The 19,719-nt window shown below is 35.6% G+C and overlaps 1 protein-coding gene across 7 annotated transcripts in view; it reads right to left on the bottom strand.

Moving 5' to 3' along the window:
- The window catches only part of LOC136041276 (centromere-associated protein E-like), a 117,635-nt gene that overhangs the window by 19,037 nt on the left and 78,879 nt on the right, over positions 1-19,719 (bottom strand). For 2 of the 7 annotated variants that reach the window (XM_065725882.1, XM_065725884.1), the window contains exons 2-3: positions 15,942-16,079; positions 5,976-6,153 (exon numbers count right to left, since the gene is read on the bottom strand). In XM_065725882.1, the coding sequence (XP_065581954.1) occupies positions 5,976-6,138 (163 nt within the window). In that variant the 5' untranslated portion in view covers positions 6,139-6,153; positions 15,942-16,079. Of the gene's footprint in view, positions 1-5,975; positions 6,154-6,628; positions 6,900-10,670; positions 10,760-15,941; positions 16,080-19,719 lie in introns of those variants that run through there. The other 5 variants (XM_065725885.1, XM_065725881.1, XM_065725880.1 and 2 more) reach the window with 5 other exon arrangements.

Raw genomic sequence — 19,719 nt, 5'->3', positions numbered from 1 at the left:
GTATTTTTTGCCAGAAGACAAATCACGGGTGCGTGTTTATTTGTTTGTTTTTTTTTTTTTTTATTTTTTTTTTCTTTTCCCCAGGGGTCATCGTATCGATCAAGTGGTCCTAGAATGTCGCAAGAGGGCTCATTCTAACGGAAATGAAAAGTTCTAGTGCCCTTTTAAGTGACCAAAAAAATTGGAGGGCATCTAGGCCCCCTCCCACGCTCATTTTTTTCCCAAAGTCAACGGATCAAAATTTTGAGATAGCCATTTTGTTCAGCATAGTCGAAAATCATAATAACTATGTCATTGGGGATGACTTACTCCCCCACAATCCCTGGGGGAGGGGCTGCAAGTTACAAACTTTGACCAGTGTTTACATATAGTAATGGTTATTGGGAAGTGTACAGACGTTTTCAGGGGGATTTTATTTTGTTTGGGGGTGGGGCTGAGGAGAGGGGACTATGTTGGAGGATCTTTTCTTGGAGGAATCTGTCATGGGGGAACAGAAATTCAATGAAAAGGGCGCAGGATTTTCTAGCATTACTATAAGAAAACAATGAAAAATAAACATGAAAACGTTTTTTCAAATGAAAGGAAGAAGCAGCATTGAAACTTAAAACGAACAGAGATTATTACGCATATGAGGGGTTCTAAAAATACTTTAGCATAAAGAGCGAGGTATTTAGGAGGAGATAAATACCTCGCTCTTTATGCTAAAGTATTTTTAGTAATTTCAACTATTTATTCTACGGCCTTTCTGATTCAGGGGTCATTCTTAAAGAATTGGGACAAAACTTACGATTTAGTGTAAAGAACGAGGTATTAACGAGGGTACAAACCCCCTCATATACATAATAATAATTAAAGAATATAAAAGTTTGTTACGTAAGTTAATTCTAAAGTTACGTATATTTTTTGCTAATAAAAAAAATCGTTAAAATTAAAATTAATAGTTGCCTTTTTTCTGTAACCGAAAAATTGCATGGCAACTAGGCCTCCTTCCCCATCCCATATTTCTCAAAATCGTATGATCAAAACTAAGAGAAAGCCCTTTAGCCAAAAAAGGAATTAATATGCAAATTTCATTTGAATAGTCTACGTGTGGAGAGTCAAAATCAAACATGCATTAATTCAAAAACGTTCAGAAATTACATAAAAAAACTAGTTTTTTTAACTGAAAGTAAGGAGCGACATTAAAACTTAAAACGAACAGAAATTACTCCGTATATGAAATAGATTGTTCCCTCTGCAATCCCTCGCTCTTTACGCTAAAGTTTGACTCTTTGCCACAATTCTGCTTTTTAAAACAATTAAAAGCTTTAGCGTAAAGAGCGAGGGATTGCAGAGGGAACAATCTATTTCATATACGGAGTAATTTCTGTTCGTTTTAAGTTTTAATGTCGCTCCTTACTTTCAGTTAAAAAAACTAGTTTTTTTATGTTAACACTAAGTCACTGAATTAATCATTTTCGATATTTTCAATGCACGTAATAGATTTCTCCTTAGTAACAGAATTAGTTCGTAAACTCGTATTAAATCACAAATAGATTTCACATAAGAAGCCTAAATACAGTTTATATGTTTACTGGTCAAACGCCATTAAAAGATATTAAATTTTATCTACACTGTGTTAAGTACGGCCTATTTCGTCTCACTTGTAAGGAATCAAGTTGGAGCTGGCACGTACTCAGGGGGGAGGGGCCTTCGCCCCCACCCCCGAAATTTTGTGAAATACTTAATTTCCCCATGGTTTCTTTGGATTTCTGGCAAAAGTAGGACATTTAATCTAGATACATGTTTGAAGCCTTTTTTGAGGGATTTTACAGCATGCAATTATCCGGTCAAATCGCTGCCCAATTATTAACCAATTTTCTGTCGAACTTTTTACCCTCTTTGAAGTAATTAGCAATTGTACTGTTATTTTTTCTTTGTAAAGAGAGTTTGATTTCCACAGCAAAATAGAATTGTCCTTGATATTAGAACGTTTATCCCCCCCCCCTGTTCAGGATAAAGTACAGCTTTCAATGTATCAATTTTGCAAACAATCATTTTTCATTAAAATCTACGTTTTTGCAATAGAAGAACTACCCCCCACAGCGCCCATATTGCACTGTTAACCCTAAAATTTCCCTTTTAGTGGGATATGATAGATAAATCACTGGTTCTAAGTCGCTGTGAACTTCTCTTTATTTCACAATTCATAATAATCAAACAGTTCGTGGTAACGAACTGTAGTAAGGAGCGATCCGGCTCAATAGTAACCAAAACTCTAAAAAATGGAATTTTGATACCAATAGCTACATCAAAAGAATCGCATTTTAATGCTGATTTTAAATATATAAGTTTCATCAAGTTTAGTCTTACCCATCAAAAGTTAAGAGCCTGAGAAAATTTGCGTTATTTTAGAAAATAGGGGGAAACGCCCCCTAAAAGTCATAGAATATTAACGAAAATCACACCATCAGATTCAGCGTATCAGAGAACCCTACTGTAGAAGTTTCGAGCTCCTATCTACAAAAATGTGGAATTTTGCATTTTTTGCCAGAAGGCAGATCACGGATGCGTGTTTATTTGTTTTTTTGTTTTTTCCAGGGGTGATCGTATCGACCCAGTTGTCCTAGAATGTTGCAAGAGGGCTCATTCTAACCGAAATGAAATTTTCTAGTGCCCTTTTTAAGTGACCAAAAAAATTGGAGGGCACCTAGGCCCCCTCCCACGCTAATTATTTTCCCAAAGTCAACGGATCAAAATTCTGAGATAGCCATTTTATTCAGCGTAGTCAAAAAACCTTATAACTATGTCTTTGGGGACGACTTACTCCCCCACAGTCCCCGTGGGAGGGGCAACAAGTTACAAACTTTGACCTGTGCTTACATATAGTAATGGTTATTGGGGAGTATACAGGCGTTTTCAGGAGGATTTTTCGGGTTTGGGGGAGGGGTTGAGAAGAGGGGGATATGCTGGGGGAACTTTCCTTCGAGAATTTGTAATGGGAGAAGAAAATTTCCATGAAGGGAGAGCAGGATTTACTAGCATTATTTAAAAAAAAACAATTAAAAAATAAAAGTGAAAAAGCTTTTTCAGCTGGAAGTAAGGAACAGCAATAAAACTTAAAACAAACAGAAATTATTACCCATATGAGGGGCTCACCTCCTTCTAATACCTCGCTCTTTACGCTAAAGTATTTTCGGTAATTTCAACTACTTATTCTACGGCTTTTGTGATTCAGGGGGTCATTCTTAATGAATTGGGATAAAATTTAAGCTTTAGTGTAAAGAGCGAGGTACTGACGATGGGGCGAATCCCCTCATATATGTAATAAAAACATGAGAATACAAAAGTTCTTAACGTAAGCTAATTTATAAGTTACGTAAATCTTTTACCAATAAAAAGATTCGTAAAAAATTAAAAGTTCTAGTTGCCTTTTTAATTAACCAAAAATCGGGGGGCAACTAGGCTTCGTCCCCCGCTCTTTTTTTCTCAAAATCATTCGATCAAAATTATGAGAAAGCCATTGAGCCAAAAAAAAATATGCAAATTTCGTTTTGATTATTCCTCTGCGGAGAGCCAAAATCAAAACATGCATTGATTCAAAAACGTTCAGAAATTAAATAAAAAAAACAAGTTTTTTCAACTGAAAGTAAGGAGTGACATCAAAACTTAAAAAGCACAGAAATTACTTCGTATATGAAAGAGGCTGCTTCCTCATCAACGCCCCGCTCTTTACGCTAAAGTTTTTTACTGTTTTAGAAAGAAGAATTGAGAGAAAGAGTCAAACTTTAGCGTAAAGAGCGGGGCGTTGATGAGGAAGCAGCCTCTTTCATATATGAAGTAATTTCTGTGCGTTTTAAGTTTTGATGTCACTCCTTACTTTCAGTTGAAAAAACTTGTTTTTTTTATTTATCTCTAAATAGGGTTCATACAAGTTTGTCCAGTCTAGATGTTTAACTAAATCACTGAATTAATCATTTTCGATATTTTCAATGCACGTAATAGATTTCTCCTTAGTAACAGAATTAGTTCGTAAACTCGTATTAAATCAAAAATAGGTTTCACATAAGAAGCCTAAATACAGTTTATATGAAGCCTAAAAAGTACTTTTGAGGCTTCAATCTTCTTCCCCCATCCGCTACAATACTACAGATTAAAGTTGTTCTGTATTTTCCGATATACGTGCTTTTTGCATTACTAAATAAAAAAAGTGCTACTTTATGTCTGCTGTTTCGAAGGTATTGCCCCCCCCCCAAAAAAAAAAAAAAACTACGTACGTGCCTGAGTTGGAGGTGTCGGGATTTTTTTCAGGAGGGGGACACGTACTGTTTTCGTTTTCTTGTCTGTCGTCTGACACGTTCTTGAGCTAGGTAAGAATTATACAAGCTAGAGGACATCAAAATTCTTATTCAGTGAATTCATAAAATTTTACCATTATATCCAAATGCAAAGCTATTATCAAAAACACACTTTAGAATAAAACATATTTTATCACCATTATTGTGACTCTATTAACAAAAAGGTTGGCCTGTTTGACCTCATTTTGAGTAGTATCATGCAATAGTCTTCAGTCTGTGGAGACACAAAATAGGTCTCTGGGTCGTAAAACACCTTCAAACCGTCCATCCAAGGACCAGCTTTTGTAGGAACTGTAGGGGAAGGTAAAGAAAGGAAGGCGAAAATAATTTTCAACCTGAATGATTGAACCAAGGGGTGCCACAGGCCACTCCACCCCCTCCATACACCTGAACAGCATTCTAAAAATTTGCAATTCGCGTCGCTTTGCAATGCTTGCCGGCAGTTTCGTTCTATTTGACGGTTTCGCCCAAAAGGTTTATTTTCTGGAGCAGAGACTTTTCCAGAATAATTGTTTCGACATATTGTTATGTCTAATAATGGTTATGTCTAATAATGGTTAGACATATTGTCCATACATTTAGCTTGGATATTTTTTCATGGAGCCAACAATTTTTCATATTGAAGGCCATTTAGAAGGCCTACTCTAGGGATTTGGTCTCTGTCTATCTGGATGATATAACCCAAACACCAAGTCAATTATTAATTCAAATAGAACCAAGAAAATTTCCTATTGAGCAACTAGAACCAAGGAAATGTCCGTCTGGGTTCAGGTCTACGTCCCTCACAACCCCCAAAATTATGATACTTTTATAAGGTTCCAATAATTTCTTATACTTTCCAAGTGATTCGTCCATTTGTGTTTCAATCTTAAGTTAATAATTGAGAAGTACCTTAGTTGTCAAACACCTTTGGTACTCAGTTTTAAACATTGTGAGCAAACGTTCGATACTGTTGATAGAAGAGCTTTAGCAAAGGTCTTATCCTTGCATGGTATTAAATAAAAAAAATTTGTTTTTTTTACTGCAAGTAAGGAGTGACACTAAAACTTAAAACGAACAGAACAGTTGTCCCCTCCTTAACGCCTCGCTCTTTACGTTTAAGTTCGACTCTTTCTCACAACTCTACTTTTTAAAACAATAAAAGACTTCAGCGTAAAGAGCGAGGCGTCGAGGAGGGGACCACTCCTTTCATATATGGAATGGTTTATGTTCGTTTTAAATTTTAATATCGCTCCTTACTTGCATTTTAAAAAAAAACTTTTTTTTAATTAAATTTCTGAACGTTTTTGAATTAATGCATGTTTTGACTTTGGCTCACCGCATATGAATACTTAAAACGAAATTTGCCTATTAATTTTTTTTGGGCTAAATGGTTTTCTCTTAGTTTGAATTGGACGATTTTGATAAAAAAAAAGGGGTGGGGGAGGACGCCCAGTTGCCCTCCAATTTTTTGTTACTTAAAAAGGCAGCTATAACTTTTTAATTTTTTGTACGTACGTTTTTATTTAGTAACACATATACGTAACTTACGAATTAACTTATGCAACGAACTTCTATATTTGTATATTTTTTGATGAAGCCATGATGAAGCCATGAATCTTATCATAAAATTAAGCCATATTAAATTAAATAACTTACCAAATTTGAAGACAGAACTGGAATGTTCAGAAATTTGTTTGGTCTGTGGGTCAATTTGATATACAGTGTTATTTTCTACTTTCCAACATATTGGGTTTCCAAATGTTATCTCCCGCTCTATTAAGGGACGCAACCTCACAGCTACCAATATGTTATCGCACATCTTGCAGCTTAGTATCTGAAAAAGAACATGTTTTTATTTTTAGCACACATTTAGGAAAGCCAAAGCAACAAACCACGAAAAAGCATATGCAAGAATTACTTTCTGGTGATAAATCGCGCGAAGTTTATGGAGATTTCGAAAAATATCTATCCATTAGAGTTAATTCTGGAACCTAGCTATGGGACAAGACAATATGACCATTTTTTAGATTTAAATATCAATATTTCTGATAATAACAAATTATAATAAAATTGCTATCAAATATATAATAAAATTGACGATTTCAATTTTGAAGTAATGAATTTCCCATAGCTCAAAAGTAATATACATTCAAATATCACTGATTCAGCTTTTCATGCTTCTAGTCTACTACTACACGTCTAGAGGACCTTAAAGCTATCAAATGGATTAAGATGATTATATATGATCAACCACAACAAGTTTACCCTAAAAATAATACTCTATTCAAATAGAAAAATCGAATAATTACACAAGTTGAATTCAAAATATACATCCACTTTTTCAACATGCCATCAACACAAAATCCAAAAAATAACTAACTTCCAATCAATAAAATAAGTAAAGTCGAACTGATCCATACTTCCACAAATGTAACAATTACTATTAACCTTCTTCTAATAAGAAAATAGAACTATTACACAGTTTAAGTTAAAATATATTCATCCAATCGCTCGGCATGTTTTCAGCACCAAGTCCAAAATCTAACTAACAACGAGAAATACAAAAATACTTGAAACCCAGTTTAATATTTGGACAGCGTCACTTGGAACATAGACATAAAGCTCATTTATTTTGCAATCCGTCAATTGAACTAATTTATTTTAGGAGAGCTGATACATAATTATAAGGGTATTACTAAATATAAAATCTTAATTGAAGCACAAGTCCAGGGGGAATCAACACGAACTGTCATTATTGGGTCAAACAATTTACATCAGTTCACTTCTGGTTTAGTATTTTTAAAGTTGCGGTAAATTCTAGTTAATTGACTTCTTCCTATCTCAGAAAGGGTTTAGGTTAGGAAAATGAAACTTTCAGGGATGAGTCTATAGGCTAAAGTATGTTCTGGGAAGTGATTATAAAGTACCCATCTCCGCTCCTTCTCCTTCTAGAGGGCCCTAAAATTTGCCTACATGACAAGTCTATACCTATTGAAATTTTGACAAAACAACATTTTACCTTAATTTTCAGTTACTAGTTGCTTTTTCTCTGCCTTTAGTTCTGAAAATACAATTCCTGTTATTTGTGTAGAATTTTGAGCCAAATCAATGTTTTTTTTTCAAAATTTAGGAAATGTATTTACATATCTTTCAAACCTTATAAAATGGAATTGAGCAAAGTTATGAAGCTGAAAACAATTTTGTTGTGCTTCAATTACGCAGAAGATCTATTTTGCAAGGTTTCACTTTTATATCACACAAATTTTTAAAGGTCATCAAAGGTCAGGGCCCTCTAGAGGGAGAAGGAGTGGAGGTAGTTGCTTCAAAATGCTTTCCCGGGACACACTTTAGTTTCTAGATTCATCCCTGAAAGTTTCATTTTCCTAATCTAAACCCTTTCTGAAATAGCAAGAAGTCAATTAACTAGAATTTTACCAAAGTTGCTTCCATGTGGCTACAATTTATCTTGGGCGTTGGGAGCAGAAGCGTAATTTGCTATGGGGCAGGGGGAGGCAACTACTCCTCCCGGACCTTGGTTTGCCCCCCAGTTGAAATTTAGTTTCTTCAAAAATCTTGTCAAAACTAAGATAAGTCAGCATAATTCCAGCATTCTCACCCCAGGGCCATACCCAAGACTTTTGTTTAAAGAAAGGGGCCAATAATATTTGCCCATAAAATCTTGTCTATTTTAATACTGATTTCATTGTGAAACAAATTTGATGGGGAAAGAGGTTCAGAATGGGAGTTTCCTTCTCCTATGTACTGCTTTGCTTATCTTAGTATTACCTATAATTCCTTATATTTTCCCCGTGAAATTGAGCTGGCCAAATGTATAAATTATTTCATCAAATTAACAGAGATGTCGAGTATGTGTACTGGGGGGGGGGTAGCCTGGAGATTTTCCTTAGGTTGGTTGCCAACGGGGTAAGTCTTCAGATAAATAGTGTGAATTTAGTTATCCCATTATTCAAACTTCGATCATCATACCACAGGAAAGGTGAAGTATTTGATATTCGAACGGGGAAAGGTAATAACTAAATTACAACGAGTTTTGGCCTTAGCGTGTATGTCGACGATTACCAAGAATACGTAAGGCTTTTTACCAAGACTGCCATCAATAGTGATTTTGCCACCACTCCTAAGTATATAAGCATATTTTGCCACAGCTCCTAAAATATCTTTTAGTGTATCGTATCTTAATATGTAAGCCCAAGTTCTTTTCAGGGCTGTAATTCTTTTTCTGGGTTGATGTGAGCCCAGCTGTAGGCTAATTAACTTATTTCTATCCGTTTTCATATAAACCTTTGTATTTTTTAATGTGTACAGGTACGCTCCCTGATCCACAAGTAAACAATACATATTTGTTCAGCACTATCTGGACATTATAAGAGTTTAAATAAAGTGGGGAAGAGTAGAGTCACAACGAAGAGACGTAACGTAGGGGGATTTGGAACCCCCCAATTCTAAACTGCCCCCTTTTTCTAGGTATTTCTTATTACTAGGTATATTTTTTGGGTTGCACTCAAGGCATATTTTATACTAATGAAATTATTATTTTAATGTAGCACGTTTTATTTAATCAAATATAACGTCATTGCTATACTACCATTATCTTCTTGGCTCTTGATATGGAATTGAATAATCCGTTAAGTCTTTCACATGAAACGGATGTAAGAAAGTAGAACATTTATAGGGTTATAAACCTTAAAAATTAGAAAAGTAGGGAAAATATAGTGGCCTGGCAATACCTTCGCTGGCTATATTTTTGACCTGGTATTCATTCCATAGTTTTACTCAGCCTGCAACTACTTTTCGAGAAAGTAAGAAGCCACTAGACTAAAATTTTATTCTTTTTTAATATCTTGAAAAGTAACCGGTATTTTGTTTTTAAAAATAAAATATGACCTAGATAAAATTTGTTGCACAATAATTTCAGGGTTCAAAAGTTCAGGAGGATTTTGCATGTTCTTTCTTTAATCAGCATTCCGATTTAAATAAGGTTACATTCGAGGAAGAAAAGTCAGATAAGAAACAGTATGTCGGAAACCTCTAGCATTTCATCATCGCAAATAGAAACAGATGGCATATTTATAATTTGAAAATAACAGCACCAAGCCGCCTGAGGCCAACACTGCTACACACGCTCCTCCTTCATCCCAATATATTCAAAGTTTCGCTTTATACACCCTCCCGGGAAGTTCCCATTTTGTTTATCTTTCTTTAGGCCTATGACGTCCTCCCACCCCTGACGAGGACGACCCGCTTTCCGTTCAGCCCTAGACGGTTGGCCGAAAAGGACAATCTTCGGCAATCTGTCATCCTTCAGCCGCACAACTTGTCCTAGCCATCAACCTTTTTTTGGTTAGGGATTTAAAAAACCGAAATCTGGGGAAGGTTTTTTCGATTTAACTGGGGTGTTCTTATCATATTTTTTTCAAATATAATACAAAGTTTTGGTAAAATTTTAGATAATTGACTTTTTGCTATCTCAGAAAGGGTTTAGGTTAGGAAAATGAAACTTTCAGGGATAGGTCTACAGGCCAAAGTATGTCCCGGGAAGGTATTTTAAAATACCCACCTCCACTCCTTTCTGCCTTTAGAGGGCCCTAAAATTTGCCTACATGACAGATCTATACCTATTGAAATTTTGACAAAACAACATTTTACCTTAATTTTCAGTTACTAGTTGCTTTTTCTCTGCCTTTAGTTATGAAAATACAATTTCTTTAATTTGAGTAGAATTTTGAGCCATATCAATGTTTTCCTTCAAAATTTAGGAAATGTATTTGCATATCTTTAAAACCTTATAAAATGGAATTGAGCAAATTTACGAAGCTGAAAACAATTTTGTTGTACTTCAATTAAGCAGAAGATCTATTTTGCAAGGTTTCATTTTTATAACACACATATTTTTAAAGGTCATCAAAGGTCAGGGCCCTTTAGACGGAGAAGGAGTGGAGTTAGTTGCTTCAAAATACCTTCCGGGACATACTTTAGTCTGCAGATTCATTCCTGAAAGTTTCATTTTCCTAACCTAAACCCTTACTGAGATAGCAAGAAGTCAATCAACTAGAATTTTACCCACTTTTTGACCTAACCTAACTATACATAATTTTGGCACTGAGAAAATGTAGTATTATTTTGTCGAAAACGACCGATAACTCACTTTAATTGAAAATTTGTCATTTTTAAGCGCTCATAAAGTACTTAAATTTGCAATAAAAGCGACTATTATAGGCGTATTCGTAAAGAGCATAAAAAAGGCATCGAGTGGTATGGTCACTTTATTGGTAAGTCAATTATATGAATTGTGATGCATATACCCTTGTTTTTACAGTAAAATAAATGTACCTTTTGAAGAAAAAATGCCTTCGTAAACAATAGACTAGTCTGTCACCTGATTTATTCTTTACAGCACACAAGTTGATAGTATGATTTGTGCAAAGAACTGTTTTAAAATTCACCAAGCAGGAGCATATTTCATAATTCACCGGCCTGTTTTTTGTGCAAACAACCAATAACATTGCAGCATTTAGTCAAGGAGCAGGGAGGAGAGGGAGAATGACCTTGAAAAGAAACTCATTTTTAATAGGGGGTAATCAAATGTAAGCAGTTCAATTTTTTACAGATGCATATGAAATTTTCATAAGCTGGTCAATAGTGATTGCAAATATTCATTGAAATATCCGTATTTGGGTTGAACGGGGGGGGGTCCCTTCATCTGAGATTCATCTAAAACATCCTTCGTAAGAACTCGGTGGGAAATAGTCTAAGTTTCAATTGCATGAAAATTACGGTGGCTTGCGCTAAAAACCTTTATATATTTTGCCTCATATATCAAGGGGTAACAAAAATGAGCATAAGCCTAGAATCAGGGCTATTGAGAAGGAAACATGTTAATAAAGCTATTTTTACTTCAGAATATGCAGAAAAATTGATGTTAACAAAGTTTGAAAGCTATTCCAATATACTTTACACCCCACCCCCGACTTTGCAAATATTTAGCCTAAATTGTTCATTTTCCAAGTGTTTTTCCGTTTCTTGATGTTCTCAACGCTGATTCAATTTACGGGTAAATGGGTTGAAACAAGAGTGACGCTTGGCAAAATACTTGGGAAATGTAGGCTATAATTTCAACATATGTTTGCACATTAGGGGGATTGGGGATAAAGTATCGCTTTCAAAATTTGTTAACTACTGTTTTTCTGCACATGACTAAATAAGACTTGTTTCCGTAATATGTTTCCCTCTCAATACCCCTAACTCTAACTATAGGCTTCTATCCAAATTTGAAACAAAGAGGAACAGAAAATACCGCAAAAATGTGTGCACATACTGCACGAAAAAGCAATCAATCCTTGAAAAAAAGAGGATGGAGTTATGCTTAAAAATAAACTCGAGCTCTTGTGTACAAAGCTTCATTGAGACCATTAATTAACAATTCTATTTTTGATTTGTTAATGAATATTTTTTTCAAAATTGTTTTCAATTTACTATTTAAATTATTCAATTATTAGAAATTATTTTAATTTAATAATTATTATTCATTTTTTTAAATCTTTTAATTTTTTGTTTGTTTTCCTTTATTAACTGCACCCTCTATTTATTAATAAAATTTCCTTCGACGATTTGTTCTACAGTCTCATGACACTGCTCGCTCAATTTTATGTTCTATCGAACCCCCTCCCCCTTAAAAAACAATATACATAGGCTACATGTTTAGTTTAGGTGCAACGTAATCAGTGGGGATTGAAAAAAAAAGTAAAAATGCTGCAGTAAAACCTCCAAAAATCATGATAGTCAGAATCAAGGATAGATTAGGACATGGGAATTGAGTTTGTTCCTTGGCCTGTCATTTTCGCATGAAGTAGATTTTTAAGTGGTGGGAGGAAGGGGACAAATAACTTTTCTTTCTTTTTATATAATGTTAGATTCAAAATAGAATACATGACGGTAACCCTAAAAATATTCTACAATCCAACAGTTTATAGTAACAATAAACCAAATGTAAACAGCAATTCATGCTAATGGTAAACGAAGCGCCATAAAAGTAAATATGATCAAACAGTTCGTGGTAGGAACTGTAGTAAGGAGCGACCCGGCTCAATAGTAACCGAAACACTAAAAAATGGAATTTTCTGCCAATGGTTACATCAAAAAATCGCATTTTAATGCTGATTTTAAATATATAAGTTTCATCAAGATTAGTCTGACCCATCAAAAGTTACGAGCCTGAGAAAATTTGCCTCATTTCAGAAAATAGGGGGAAACACCCCCTAAAAGTCATTTGATCTTAACGACAGTCACACCATCAGATTCAACGCATAAGAGAACCATATTGAAGAAGTTTCAAGTCCTTATCTACAAAAATGTGGAATTTCGCATATTTTGCCAGAAGACAAATCACGGATGCGTGTTTATTTTTTGTTTTTTTTTTCGGGGTGATCATATCGACTCAGTGGTCCTAAAATGTCGCGAAAGGGCTCATTCTAACGGAAATTAAAAGTTCTAGTGCCCTTTTTAAGTGACCAAAACAATTGGAGGGCACCTAGGCCCCCTCCCACACTCATTTTTTCCCAAAAGTCACCGGATCAAAATTCTGAGTTAGCCATTTTATTCACCATAGTCGAAAAACCTAATAACTATGTCTTTGGGGACGACTTACTCCCCAGCAGTCCCCCTGGGAGGGGCTGCGAGTTACAAACTTTGACCTGTGTTTACATATAGAAATGGTTACTGAGAAGTGTACAGACGTTCTCAGGGGGATTTTTTTTGGTTTTGGGTGGAGAGTTGAGGGGGAGGGGTTACGTGGTAGGATCTTTCCACGGAGGGGTGCAGGATTTTCTAGTATTATTTAAAAAAATAATGAAAAAATAAATATGAAAAGTTTTTCTATTGAAAGTGAGAAACAGCATAAAAAATTAAAACCAACAGAAATTATTACGCATATGAGGGGTTTACCTCCTCGTAATACCTGGCTCTTTACGCTAAAGTATCTTTAGTAATTTCAACTATATATTCTACGGCCTTTCTGATTCAGGGGAAGGAATTTGGACAAAATTTAAGCTTTAATGTAATGAGCAAGGTATCGACGAGGGGTGAACCCCCTCATATACGCAATAAAAACATACGAATATAGAAGTTCGCTACGTAATTTAATTCGTAAGTTATGTATAAGTTTTACTTATGAAAATGTTCGTAAAAAATTATAAGTTATTGTTGCCTTTTTAAGTAATCAAAAAGTCGGAGGGCAACAAGGCGTCCTCCCTCGCTCCTTTTTTCTAAAAGTCTTCCCATTAAAACTATGAAAAAGTCATTTAGCCCAAAAACATTAATATGCAAATTTCGTTTTAATTATTAATTATATATATATATATTTAATTATTTCGTTTATATTATTTATGGAGAGCCGAGATCAAAACATGCCTTAATTCAAAAACGTCCAGAAATTAAACAAAAAAAACAACAAGTTTTTTTTAAATGAAAGTAAGGAGCGACATTAAAACTTAAAATGAACAGAAATTACTCCGTATATGAAAGGGGCTTTTCCTCCAATGCGCCCCTCTCTTTACGCTAAAGTTTTTTACTTTTTTAAAAATAGAGTTAAGAGAAAGAGTCAAACTTTAGTGTAAAGAGCGGGCACATTGGAGGAAAAGCCCCTTGCATATACGGAGTAATTTCTGTTCGTTTTAATGTCGCTCCTTACTTTCATTTAAAAAAACTGCGATGGAATCAGGAATCATTCTCGATTACCGAATCAAAAACCTCGGAAAGAGCCTCCTTGAACCTAATGTACTACTATATCTTGACCACCACCATCAGCAAGGATGCCTTTCAAAATACAGCAGAGAACCACCCGCCTATATCTAACTCGTCAGAAATTTCCTGTGTTTTAATCACGTATTGCGATTTCCTAAGAGACGATACAGATGCAGTGCTTGAAGTGCCTCCGGTTATTTTCGTGGAGGACCGAGCCAATGGTTGCTAATTTCAGGTTCAACCTAAGTCTTCCTTAGGGCGGTATCAAGAAATAGAGAAATCGAGAACCGCTGCCCCCCTTTATATGGATCATTTAGATGGATTTTATCTTAAGGAGGTTTGTCTTAAGCAGCACAGGAAAGGCAATGGGAGACCATGGAATCAAATGGGGAGAGAGAACTTTCCTGGACTTAGATTATGCTTATGATATAAGCATTAGATGAAAGTATGAGCAAAATAAATGAACTTTTAGAGGTTTTGCGAGTTCAGAGAGCTAGAATAGGTTTAAAAACCAATGATAAGAAGACTAAGTCGATAAAGCTAAGAATCAGTGAAGGTGAAAAGGTGACGTTGGGTAACAAAAAAATTGATCAGGTGGACAGCTTCATTTACCTTGATAGCATTATTAGCAAAGACTTTGGGAGTGGCGAAGATGTTAAAGATAGAACAGCCAAGGCTCAAGGTGTTTTTTTTTTTCACATTTAAATAAAGCCTGGAAGAATAAGTCTACAAACCAAGATTATAATTTTGGAAGCTACAGTGATGACAGTGGTCGAATATGGCTCTGAAGCATGAGCGAACCAAAAAGCAGACGAAAGTTTGCTAGATGTTTTCCAGAGAAATTGCCTACGGTTTTTTCTGGGTACCCAGCTGACAGACCGTATTTCAAACAGTAGACAACACGAAAATTGTGGTTCAATCCTACTCTCTAGGGCTATGATGAAAGGTTGAGATGGCTAGGTCACGTTTTGCGGATGAAGGATGACAGATTGCCGAAGATTGTCCTTTTCTGCCAACCGTCTAGGGTTAAACAGCAAGCAGGTCTCCTGCGCTTGGGGTGGGAGGATATCATAAAGAAGGAACTACCTGGGAGGGTGAAAAGAGGGAAGCTTTGAATAGGTTGGGAAGGGGGAGTAGCGTGAGTATCTGTTGGCCTCAGGCGATTCGGTACCGCAGTGAGTTGTTAGTAGTGGTAGCAGTAGAAGGGTTGTCGATCATCAAACTACCAACTACGCAAAGATTCTCACGTAGCCTAAAATGTCGCAAAATGTCTAAATATAAGCAGTAACCATAAGAAAAAAAGAAAAGGGCCTTTCCGGATCCCCCCGCCCCCGCTGAACCTTATGATGTTTTTGTAGTGTTCCTTGAAAAAGCAACGATTCCCCCAAAGATTTTGAACAATAAATTTTTGCCCCCCCCCCCCTCCCCCAACTGTAAAGATTGTAATAAAGTGAAACTCAGGAAATTTAAAGATTTAATCAACCTTACAATCTAAACATTATGTTGTACGTTTAACCTTTGGTAGTCTAAAAGTTGGTGCGTTACATGAGGCAAATTTTAAAAGAGCTTGAGGAAAGTGCAAAAGTGCTTCGTTTTTTTTCCATTTTTTATAGCATTTTTTAAAGTAGTTTTTTTTATCAAGCAGAAAAGACTCGAACTACTAAATTTCAGCAGTCACATCAATTTCATCCCGAAAATTGATGTCTCGACTTCACTTATCGGTATCCGTATAAAAATGAAGATAATCGAATTTTTGATGTTTTTTTTACCCCCTCCCCGAAATAAATCCCGGGCACGGCCCTGCCAAAGGGTATGAGTTAACAACTCTTGCTTCAAAGCAGAAAACTTAACAAAGAAACTTACCCGGTCCCGTTGAAATGTCTTCCTTTATTTCGTTTGTATCCTCTTCTTCTTCTGATGAAACAGGAAGAACTTTATTTTTCCTTCTTGACCTTAGTTTTCGCGTTTTCCGTGAGGGTTCATCTAAGTTAATTGTACCATCTAAAAGTAAATTTATCTTAAAAAACTGCTGTATGTATTTTTCAGTCAGTAATTACTGTAATTCAGAGAGAAAGAAAGAAAAAGAAGGGCAAAAATCAAAGAGGGAGACAAAGTAATCAGAAACAAAAACAGTTAATTAAATTATTTTCTTTTCATTTTCTTCTTGCATAAAACTCTTATGACCTCGCCCTCCCTATGCCCCTCTTCCTCCCTACCTCTGTCCAGAGGCGGTTTTTGGGGAGGGACAGAGGGGGCACTAGTCCCTGGTGCAGAAATTTTAGGGACACTAAACTTTAAATCAACCATGTAATGGTTACAATAACGTAGTCCTTTTTTGTATATTTTGTAGACGGCACAGTTCATAAATCGAAATGATTAATACATTACTAATTATTTAGTAAAATGAAAATAAATAAAAAATGATAATTAAATTAGAGTAATTAATAGTAATTTAAATAAGTTAAACAATACAAAAAATTATTAATCAATTAATAAATTTAAAATATTTGTTAATAAAATGAAAATTCTGTCAAAATTCTTACTTCAGTTCTTACTTCATTATATGAAGAGAAATCATAGTTTAACACATTTTCAAGGCACTTCCACTATACTTTATGCCTAATGCATTTTATATTGGCCTAACCTATCCTAAATTAGGATTTTATAGTGAATTAGTTATTGGAGAGGTGATTAGCTGCCTGAGTAGGCTACTGGATATCTTAACCTAGACTGCTTTTGTTAGAAGAGTAGCCTAGGTCTAACCTAGCTTAATACCATTATTCTTGCCAAGAAGAGCCTAATTCTTCACCTTCTAACAAAAAAACATTTTCTAAACAAAAGTGAGTGTCAATGCATGGGTTTAATAAGGGTTCCTGAGAGGGAAACATGTTCAGAAAACAATTCTTAGGCTACTTCACTATATTTAGAGAAATTGTAGGCCTAGCTTGACACATTTTCAGGGCATTTCCACTATGCTATACACCCAACCCATTTTATATAGCCTAAATGAGGCCTACCCTGATGATTTTCTACACTAATAGGATAATATTAAAATAGCGCTTTACTGAAAGCTCAAAAACCACACTGGTATGTTTTCAGGAACGGATAAAGGGCGATTGGGCCCAATCGGGCCCCGAGTTAGAAAGGGCTCCTCACTGCCATCAAAATGGACAATTGTTTTGGAAATTGCAAAATAGTCTTAACAATCCAGTAAGTGTTGTTTCTGGAGAGAGATCATTAAACTAAAACCATCTGGTATCAAGAAAGAATCAGGAGAGATAAAATATTTTAGCAATAATGTCGATTGGAAGTGAAGACACAAGGAAATTAAATTTTCAAACAATTTTAGAAAAATTTACTTAAAAAACTTAGAGGCATGAAGATTCATTCATTAATGTTCGGTGATGTAAATTTCAAAAGGTATTTTGAGCAGTTTTATAACGTAAATTAACGCACTTACGAAAATGACAATTACAAGAGTGGAAGAACGAAATTGAAGAACAAAGAAATATGCGGTCAAAAGATAAGTGATAGCGAGAATTACAACAACTCAAAAATGAAAGGAAAGAACGAAAAAAATGCGCTTACAAGACAAGTGACAATTAAAATCAGAACGAATCAAAATTGAAAATGATAAACAAAAGAAAACAAGGAAAGACAAGATCCAAGAGGTCATATGGCATGAGTTCTAGCAAAATTCTAAAAGCCAATAGACTGATTTAAAGGGAAAATTAGAGGCTTAATGCCGGTAGGGATTTAAAATAAGAGCTCTGAGATACGAGGTCCTTCTAAATATCAAAATTCATTAAGATCTGATCACCCACTCATAAGTCAAAAATACCTCATTTTTTCTCTCCCTTCAGCCCCCCAGATGGTCGAATTGGGGAAAAAAACTTTATCAAGTCAAATTATGCAGGTCCCTGAAACGCATACAAATTTTCATTTTCCTAGCTCGTCCAGAAGCACCAAACTGCCAAAGCATTAGACCCCCACCCCACTAGCTCCCCAAAAAAGAGCGAATCCAGTCCAGTTACGTCAATCATGTATCTACAAAATTTGCTTATTCTGCCCACCAAGTTTCATCCAGATCTCTCCACTCTAAGCTTTTTCCAAGATGTCCGGTTTCCCCTCCAACTCCCCCCAATGGCACCAGATCTGGTCAGCATTTAAAATGAGAATTTTGAGACATGTATTTCTTCAAATATGAAATTTCATTAAGATCCGGTCACCCGTTCTTAAGTTAAAAATACCTCGATTTCTTTAATATTTCCAAATTAACAGCCCCCCCCCAACTTTCCCAAAGAGAGCGTATCTGTTCTAATAATGTCAATCACGTATCTAAGACTTGTGATTATTCTTCCTATCAAGCTTCATCCCGCTCTATCCACTCTAAGCGTTTTCCAAGATTTCCGGTTTCCAAGACTTCTGTTTCCCCCTTCAAACTCTCTATGTCCCTGGATCCAATTCGAATTGAAAATATAGCATCTGAGACATAAGATCTTTCTATATATCAAGTTTCATTAAGATCCGATCACCATTCGTAAGATAAGGATACCTCAATTTTCACGTTTTCCAATATTTCCGTTTCCCCCCTTCAACTGTCCCAATGTCAACCAAATCTGGTCGGGATTTACAGTAAGAGCTCTGAAGCACAAGATCCATCTAAACATCAAATTTCATTAAGATCTGATCACTCGTTCGTAAGTTATAAATACCTCATTTTTTCAAATTACCAGCCCCCCCCCAAATCCTCAAAGAGAGTAGATCCCATCCGATTGTCAGTCATGTATCTTGGACTTGTGCTTATTTTTCCCACTAAGTTTCATCCCGATCTCTCCACTGTATACCTTTTTTAAGATTTCCTGTCCCCCCAACTCTCCCCAAAGACACTGGATCCGGTCGGGATTTAAAATAAGAGATTTGTGTTACGAGGTCCTTCTAAATATGAAATTTCCTTATGATCTGATCACTCCTTCGTAAGTTAAAAATACCTCATTTTTTCTAATTTTTCAAAATCAACCCTCCCCCAACTCCCCCAAAGAGAGCCAATCCGTTCCGGGTATTTCAATCACGTATCTAGGATTTGTGCTTATTTTTCCCAACAAGTTTCATCCCGATGCCTCCACTCTAAGCGTTTTCCAAGATTTTAGGTTTCCCACTCCAAATCCCCCCACTATCACCGAATCTGGTCGAAATTTAAAAAAAAAGCTCTGAGATCCAATATTCTTCTAAATATCATGTTTCATTAATATCCGATCACCCGTTCGTAAGTTGAAAATACCTCATTTTTTCAAATTTTTCCGAATTAACCGCCCCCCCCCCCATTCTCCCCCCCAGATGGTCGAATCAGGTAAACGACTATTTCTAATTTAGTCTGGTCTGGTTCCTGATAAGCCTGCCAAATTTCATTGTCCTAGCTGATCTGGAAGTGCCTAAACTAGCAAAACGAGGACCGACAGACCAACAGAATTTGCGATCGCTATATGTCGCTTGGTAAATACCAAGTGCCATAAATAAGTGGTTAGAAGATATACAAAAGTGAGAACAAAGAAACATGCAATTATAAGATAAGTGGCAGCAAGAAATACAAGCAACAGCATTAACTAAAACGTGTCAAATATGAAACTGAAGAACAAAGGAT

Source organism: Artemia franciscana, unplaced genomic scaffold, assembly GCF_032884065.1.
Source record: "Artemia franciscana unplaced genomic scaffold, ASM3288406v1 PGA_scaffold_120, whole genome shotgun sequence".
NCBI lineage: Eukaryota > Metazoa > Arthropoda > Branchiopoda > Anostraca > Artemiidae > Artemia > Artemia franciscana.
The sequence above is the reverse complement of the archived record's forward strand: the minus strand, read 5'-3'. Positions and strand labels throughout refer to the sequence as shown.